This window comes from Benincasa hispida, chromosome 4 (genome assembly GCF_009727055.1).
Source record: "Benincasa hispida cultivar B227 chromosome 4, ASM972705v1, whole genome shotgun sequence".
Lineage (NCBI taxonomy): Eukaryota > Viridiplantae > Streptophyta > Magnoliopsida > Cucurbitales > Cucurbitaceae > Benincasa > Benincasa hispida.
This window is the reverse complement of record NC_052352.1, coordinates 14,316,945-14,325,365: the sequence shown is the minus strand read 5'-3', so window position 1 is coordinate 14,325,365 and position 8,421 is coordinate 14,316,945. Positions and strand designations below refer to the sequence as shown.

General features: G+C 34.1%; 1 protein-coding gene across 1 annotated transcript; it reads left to right on the top strand.

The window, feature by feature from the left end:
* Positions 1-2,578: 2,578 nt before the first annotated feature.
* Positions 2,579-8,269, top strand: LOC120075805 (T-complex protein 1 subunit epsilon). The gene is made up of 9 exons (XM_039029481.1): positions 2,579-2,964; positions 4,029-4,347; positions 4,885-5,233; positions 5,597-5,729; positions 6,126-6,178; positions 6,570-6,672; positions 7,286-7,452; positions 7,529-7,642; positions 7,753-8,269. The coding sequence occupies exons 1-9, from the start codon at positions 2,766-2,768 to the stop codon at positions 7,921-7,923; spliced, it is 1,608 nt and encodes a 535-aa protein (XP_038885409.1). The 5' UTR covers positions 2,579-2,765; the 3' UTR covers positions 7,924-8,269.
* The last annotated feature ends 152 nt before the right edge of the window (positions 8,270-8,421 follow it).

Sequence of the window (8,421 nt, the reverse complement as noted above, 5' to 3'; positions counted from 1 at the left end):
TTTTGGTGCTTTTTAGCTTTTTTTTTTTTTTTTTTTAAGGTTATTGAAGGAAAATGCAGTTCTTTGAAATGAAGATGAAGAACTGCAAGAAATGTGAAGGCTTGATTTGAAAGTGGAGAGGAGAGGGGTTTATATATCTTGGAATCAACGGGATTTTCGCTTACGACTTAGAGTTTGTTAGCGTTTGGGCGAAACTGAAGGCTGCGTATTGTGAGCCAAGCCACATAATTCAATTCTTTGTTAAAAATAATCTCCTATTTTCAGTTCATTTCTATTTTAAATTTACATTTTACAACTCTTCTAACTAAATTTAAAAACACCCATACTGGCATCCATCTCTATACTTCTCATTATTATTATATTAAAAATATTTTTTGAAAAAATTAAAAAAAAATTGTTACGTAGTAAATTATGATGGAACAATTTATTAGATGTACAAAATAATTGCGGAGATGCAACTAAGTATTTTCTAATTTAAAAAACTAGAATAAAATCCTTGTTATTATTATTAACATGATGAAGATATTCTAAAAAAGCAAAAAGAAAAATTGAACAATCTAATTAGTTTTAAAATAATCATCACGTCAATTTGTGATTGGTCATTTGGATGGAAAGATGGAGTATCATTTATTTATTTATTTTGAGATAGATGAAGTACTATTTTTCTTTTAAAATAACATTAATAAATTAAAATATTGTATGACAAGGTATTGAAACTGTATTTAATTTAATTTTTTGTATGTAGCTAATGCCTTTTTTTTTTTTGAAACAAAAATATAATCCAATTATGTTCATTGATTTGTCGTCAATTTCAGTATAAATCTGTTTACATTCCATGTGATTTACCCCTCACATTTCTTGAATCAATAGAGAATGATTTACCCACTTTATTATTCCATTTATTTACCATATTCCATCTACTGTCATATCGAGCTAATTAAAAAAAAAAAAAAAAAAAACATAACAACAAATGCATTTGAAACATACTTTTATAACCATTAATCTTATAAACACTGCTTTGAATTTTGTTACCTCATTATTTATTTGTTACAAGTATTTCGAAGTCTAAGTCAAGACCATTGGGTTTGGCTTATTGCGATAAGCTTGATTCTTGAAATAGGTAAAGGTATCATCATTTTTTGGCAATGTGTGGGAGGCAAGGAATAAGATGGTCTTTCGTAGGCTCAAATTTTTACTCCACTAGTATATGTAATGACAATGTGCATATGAAAACTATAGAAGACATTGCTGAAAAAATTCACGTGAGGGTCCGAACTTTCAACCCCTCAAATAGACTCAACCGGTAGTTTCTTCCTTTAAGGAACACTTGGATGTTGAACTCGAATGTTGCATGCATAGAACCACTCCACTCATTTCAGGAGTTTAGGTTGAGTGATTCAGGATCATCTTGGGCGTGTTCATTGCGCTAATCGACAATACATCTCTAGCTGTCAGGAAATCAAAACTCCTTATGTGTATGCGCTATGTGAGGGGCTTATTGAGACCTTTGTAATTAATTTAAAATCCTATTTTACACCGAATTTGATTTTCTTGAGGTTGTTATTTTTGTAAACGGAAAAATGATGGATATTATTGAAGTTTCCTTTTGATTAATGTGGTTAAAGACATGACGAAGGCTTCGGGGGATATTTTTTTTCCACGTTCAATGGTCTCACAATGCTTTGGCTCATAACCTTGTATCCAAGGCCATGGACGAGAAAATTTACTCTACATTGTTCTCCTCTTACCTTGAATAGTTTTCTTTTGTCTCAAGATATAATTCTTCAAGTGATTGTTTTCTCCTTAAAAAAAATGGCAACATGCATCGCTAACATTTGGATTAGGAACACTCACTGATATAAAAAATTCAAAACCTTGAAAATTAGAAATTTTTTGGTTATATGAACACGTGATTACCATATTCTAAAAACCACAAAATTAAATTGAATTCAATCTAAAGGAACAAACTAGATATATATTTTGATCGAAGATTAAGAAAAACTAGTTATCTATTTTAAGTTGGAACACTTTACAAACAAGTTGATTATACCTACTTGAATATCATTGACATGCAACACCTAACTTAACAATTGTAAAATGACGATGAAACCATGTCATTGACCCTAAAAAATTTCATTACAAATTTCAAAATTTTGTTTTGTACAACTTAATGACTAAAATTTAGATGGTCTCCCAAAATCTCAAATGTGCATGCCACAACATAGAACTTAATAAATACAAATTACCTCTACATAATGTATCAGAAATAGTGAAATTACTAAATAAAATATAAATAATAAAATTAAGTCATTAGCAATTCCCGACATGTTACTACTTAGTACTTTTGTTTCTCTTTCCTTTGATTTTTGTTTTGTTTGAAAAACTTTTCTCTGCAGTTTGCAATAATAATAATAGGAAGAAGAAGAAGGAGTAAATTAAAATCATAATTTTGTAAATAAGTCACAAATCATAGATCCTAATGAAATGAGGTTGGTAGAAATGGGCCGCTATTGGAGGCCCAAACTTGTAAAACACAAAAGGAAAGGGAGGCCCATAAGGAGGGGAAGGTGGATTCAATTAGGGCTCTCTGGAAGGAGGGAAACTCTAAAAACCCTCCCGCTACTCTCCCCCGGCCAGTTCCAGTCCGAGGAGCTTCTCTGATCTTTCTCTCTCTTTGTTGCTACTTCGCAGTCGGAGATCCATTTCATAGATATATACGATCTGCAACTCCTCAATCCGAGAGTTAAGCTGATATCCACCCAGTCATGGCGCTCGCTTTCGATGAGTTTGGAAGGCCATTTATAATCTTGAAGGAGCAGGAGCAGAAGACCAGGTTGAGGGGTCTCGATGCCCAGAAGGCTAACATTGCTTCTGGGAGAGCTGTTGCTCGTATCCTCAGGACATCGCTCGGTCCTAAGGGCATGGACAAGATGCTCCAGAGCCCTGATGGCGACGTTACAATAAGTTAGTTTCGCTCATTTCCTCTCCTTCTTACTTCTAGTCTCTTATTTTTCTTAATTCTCACTTTCTTTTATGGGATTTTAGAACGAAAAGCGTTGTTCTTTACTCCTTTGTTTGAATCTGGATGCCGCATCTTAATGAGTTGGTGGTACTTGAACGTGGGCATGTTATTATACTCGGCGTTTATATAAAATCTTTGATCTTCTATTGGTTTTTGTACTTGCTCTTGCTGGTTTATAACTTTGGGAAGTAGCATTTCTGAATTTTTGTGATTATAGGTTAGCTGACAATGTAGTTATCTAAGGTTTTTTAGATAATAAATGCAAGTTTGATGACAAAAGCACGAGTTGGACTGTGTAAACCAGCTAATGATCACTAGTGGAAGGGTATCATTCATGAAATGCTGTGGTTTTGACCACTGTATCGTGTTCGTTTTGTAGTGCTTAGTTGGAGACCCTACATCGCATCCCCTTTGATACTTCACATGCATACTATTCTTCTTTAAAAGAAAAAAGAAAGGTTGGAAAGGTTGGAAAAAACTTAGATTTAAGGAAAGCACTATGTCCTTTTTAAGGGCAGGAACCTGGACACTGTCGTGTTTTAGGAATTGCAAACATCTTTTTTTTCTTCTTCCCTTTTTGTGGTTTTATTTTGAGCCATAGGTGAATCCATGGGTGGTCTTTTTGGTTTTTGTTTTTGTTTATATTTATTTTTTAAGTTCTGTTTTTGTTAGTTTGAACATTGAAGTTTTGGGCTTAGGATGTAACTCCATTCATTTTCTTTTTAGATTTTGTATACCTGAGATCATGTACAAACATCTGCCCAATATATATATATTTTTTGGTATGGTATCAGAGATGTAGCTGAAAACAATACATGTTTACGTTATGTTCGATAATATTTTCTTAAAATATACATGATGTTTTTTTTTTGTTGTCCATTAAAACATTTCACTATTGTTGTAAATTGTTTCATTTATGCTGTTGAAGTTGAATTTTGTAGAAGTTTGGACTATTTTCTATTGTTGGTTTATTTTCCAGTAAATTCCACTTTTATGTCTTTTTCAGCAAATGATGGTGCAACAATCTTGGAGCAGATGGATGTTGACAATCAAATTGCAAAATTGATGGTTGAGTTGTCTCGAAGTCAGGACTATGAGATTGGTGATGGCACCACTGGGGTGGTTGTAATGGCTGGTGCACTCTTAGAAGAGGCTGAGCGATTGTTAGAACGTGGAATTCATCCCATTCGAATTGCAGAGGGTTATGAGCTGGCCTCCAGGATAGCTGTTGACCATCTGGAGCATATTGCACAAAAGTTTGAGTTTGGAGAGGCAAACTTAGAGCCTTTGGTTCAAACTTGCATGACCACTTTATCATCAAAGATGTACGGTGACACGAATCTATTCTTTCATGTTTATCTCAATGGCTGTCGTCGTTTCTATAAAAAAAAAAAGTCCAGTATACTTTGCTGTTTCATTATTGCATCAACATTCTTTATTTTTAGAATGATGGTTGGACAGATTAAATTCATTGGTGCATGTTTTGTTTAGGGGTATCTAGCATAACTATTGAAACCATTGTTTGATAATAGTTAATAAACATTGCATATTTTTTATATTAGTCTGGCATAAGTATCATTAATTTTGTTATCATAAATAGTTATTTAATTGATTGCTAAGTGTACTTGTTTGGTTATGTGTAACACGAACCGATGAAAACTATCAACACCATGGTTTCCTCCGAATTTTGTAGCATAATAAATGTTGTATCTGTGCAGATTATGAAATAGAGTTTTTTGTGTTACTGACAGTCAAGTAATCTTACAATATAATCTCACAGGCAAAAGAGAGATGGATGATGAATATTTATTATGACTTATTGTGACTTCGATGCCTTTTATAACCTTTTTCCTATCTTGCAGTGTGAATCGTTGTAAGCGTAGTCTAGCAGAAATTGCTGTTAAAGCAGTTGTTGCTGTGGCAGATCTTGAAAGAAGGGACGTTAACTTAGACCTGATAAAAGTTGAGGGGAAAGTCGGGGGGAAGTTAGAAGATACTGAACTTGTATATGGTATTATTGTTGACAAGGACATGAGTCACCCTCAGATGCCAAAGCAAATTGAAGATGCTAAGATTGCCATATTGACTTGCCCGTTTGAACCCCCTAAGCCCAAGACTAAGCATAAGGTTGATATTGATACAGTGGAGAAGTTCCAGACGTTGAGACTACAGGAACAGAAATACTTCGATGACATGGTGCAAAAATGCAAGGTAGTATGAAAAATACTAAATCTGGCTCTGACATTTTCTGATGGTGTAATACTAACATCTATTTTGTGGTCTTTTTGGCTTGAGATAGAGGTTAGTATAGAATAGAAAGGTTTCCTGGAAGAGAGAGTTCTGCCCTTCAACTTCAACGAATTTTTTGGACCCATACTTCTATTTTAAGGGATATTCACCTATGGTTCTTTTAATAATTTTCTTTAGCATTGTCTGGTCTCTGTTTCATTGACTTGGTTTTTTATTTTTTATTTTTTTTAATTTGGTATTTCCGCTGTTAACAATGTAAATTAGGTTTTTTTCCTTTTTGTTTTGTTTTTCCCCCTCTCATGAAAGATACATGTTTTGTTTCAGGATGTTGGCGCTACATTGGTCATTTGTCAATGGGGATTTGATGATGAGGCAAATCATCTGCTGATGCACCGAAATTTGCCAGCTGTGAGATGGGTTGGTGGTGTGGAGCTAGAGTTGATAGCGATAGCCACAGGTTTATCTCAATTATTTTATCAGCATATGAGATTACTCATGTTGGTGACCCATGGGGTTGGGCTTTGTGAAATCCATAATAATGTTGCCTTCTTGGGATATTACTTTTTCTTGAGCTTCGTAACTAAACATTTTAGGTATTGACCTTTTGTTTGTTAAAACAAGGAGTTTTAATTGTCACAAGTCAAGTGGCACCCATTCTTGACTAATTTGTTGATTCTCAAGTATTATGATGTTTTAATCATTGTTTTCAATCCAAATTGTTTAGGCCAAGAAACTGAATTAAACTAATGTTGGTTCTGTTTGAGTCATTAGTTTTTCAATTACTCTTGATCAAGAGTAATATTATATTCCGTTTTACTTATTTGTTCAAATTGTTGTTTCATCTATTTCTTAGGTGGGAGAATAGTCCCTAGGTTCCAAGAATTAACATCAGAAAAACTTGGGAAGGTATCGCTGATCAATCCTCATTTATCTTTAGCTTATTTTTAGTAATTTTAAGCATTTTGTAATTTTGTAATTTTGAATTTTATTCTTGCGTGCAAATTCAATGTAGAATACATATGTATATTTCATGGTTGATAGGCTTGGATTTGCTTTCAAAACCATATGGAGCTTATTTGGATGAAAAATATATTTTTTCTTGGTCTTATGAGTTAAATTATCATTCAATTTCTCTTTTGTGACTTATTGGGGATTTGTGAAATAATGAAGTATTAGTTGTAGCTTATATGTTTGTTGTTTTTCTGAACTCGAGCAACTTGATTTATGTGAGCTCATTTTTTGATATGACAAGCCGCTCTTACTCACAATGATATCTCCTTTTTCTTCTCTTTTAAAGGCTGGCTTGGTTCGAGAAAAATCATTTGGTACAACAAAAGATCGGATGCTATACATTGAACATTGTGCAAATTCAAGGGCTGTGACCATTTTTATTCGTGGAGGTAGGTAGATCCTTTGTTATTTTGTTCATTCTTCAAGTAATTTATTTAAGCACTTTTGTACTGATTGATAAATGATAGATTAGGCAGTAGAATTTGACTAGTTAGAGAAATGAAGTTAGAGTTGAATTTGACTTAAATCATTATAGCTATTGGCAAATAAGGGAATATGCCCTTGATAAAGGATTTAATATCCTACGAGTTTTTTTATACACAAATATTGTAGGGTTATGTGGATTGTCCTATGAGATTAGTCGAAATGTGCGTAAGCAGGCTTGGACACTTATAAATATTTTTTTTTTAAAAAAAAGAGTTGAATTTGACCTAGTAGTTGAGACTTCTCACTTCCAGTGGTGCCAAGTTTAGCATTATGGCTAAGAGTGAACCAAGTTCTGGACTGTATGGTTTTAATATATGCATAGTTACGGTATCCAGTTTCTTCACAAGTCGGTTGGCAGGCTGTTGTATATTAAAAAGCAGAAAAGATGAGAAAAATGTAAAATATGAAAGAGTCAATAAAATTTAGAAGATGGAAATGAAAGAACACAAATTAAAATCTGGATTCAAGTCCTTTGATGATTATAAGCTCACGAGTTCTATTGTGCGATGGTTTTAGGTAACAAAATGATGATAGAGGAGACAAAACGCAGTATCCACGATGCTTTGTGTGTTGCTAGGAATCTCATCCGCAATAACTCTATAGTATATGGTGGTGCCTCAGCTGAGATTTCTTGTTCAGTTGCTGTTGAGACAGCTGCTGATAAATACCCTGGAGTTGAGCAGGTATGAGGTTTCTGTCTTATCTGTAGCCTTTCTAAATGGACAAATGATGTTGAATATTTTCTCCCCGTGTTTGCAGTATGCTATCAGGGCATTTGCCGATGCTCTGGATGCTGTCCCAATGGCACTTGCGGAGAACAGTGGCTTACAACCCATTGAAACACTTTCTGCTGTAAAATCTCAGCAAATTAAGGTTACTGTGAACAATAACTATCTCAAATCACTGATTCAAACTTAATATTTGTGATTTTAAGCATTAACTTTGCACGAAGGGTTCATCATTAATTTGGATTTAATATGCAGGAGAACAATCCATATTGTGGAATAGACTGCAATGATATTGGCACAAATGACATGCGGGAGCAAAATGTATTCGAGACTTTGATTGGTAAGCAACAACAGATTTTATTGGCAACTCAGGTCGTGAAAATGATTCTGAAGATTGATGATGTCATTTCTCCGGCGGATTATTAGTGCAATTGTGCTTTTTGCTGCCTCACTCATGGCCATGGCTTTCTAATGGCATGGCTCAGTCGTCAGTGACGTGATAGACTCTTGTTTACGGTTAGCAACAGTAGGGATGTACCTTAAAATTTTGCTGGCATTATTTAAAATTTCTGAGTGTGGTTTTCTTTGGGATGATAGATTATTGTTTATGTGTGAATGTAAGGGATGAGCTCAATATTAGCCTTCTCCAGGTTTGTCTGGTCTATACTTGAGCAATGTGACATCATTCATCAACCTGTTTTGGTGCATCTTCATTTTTCTCGGATTCTGATATATTATCATCAATGGATGGAGGAATGTTTTGTACTATGAACCGACTTCATCGGCCATTCCCTTTGCCTTGTTTATCCTACTTTCTCAAAGTTCCTCAAAACAGTACAATTTTCTTCCTTATCCCTTTAGCTTAGATTTAGAGAATCTTGATGATAGGTTGTGTATAAAGGATTTGTGGGAGATTTGAATCTC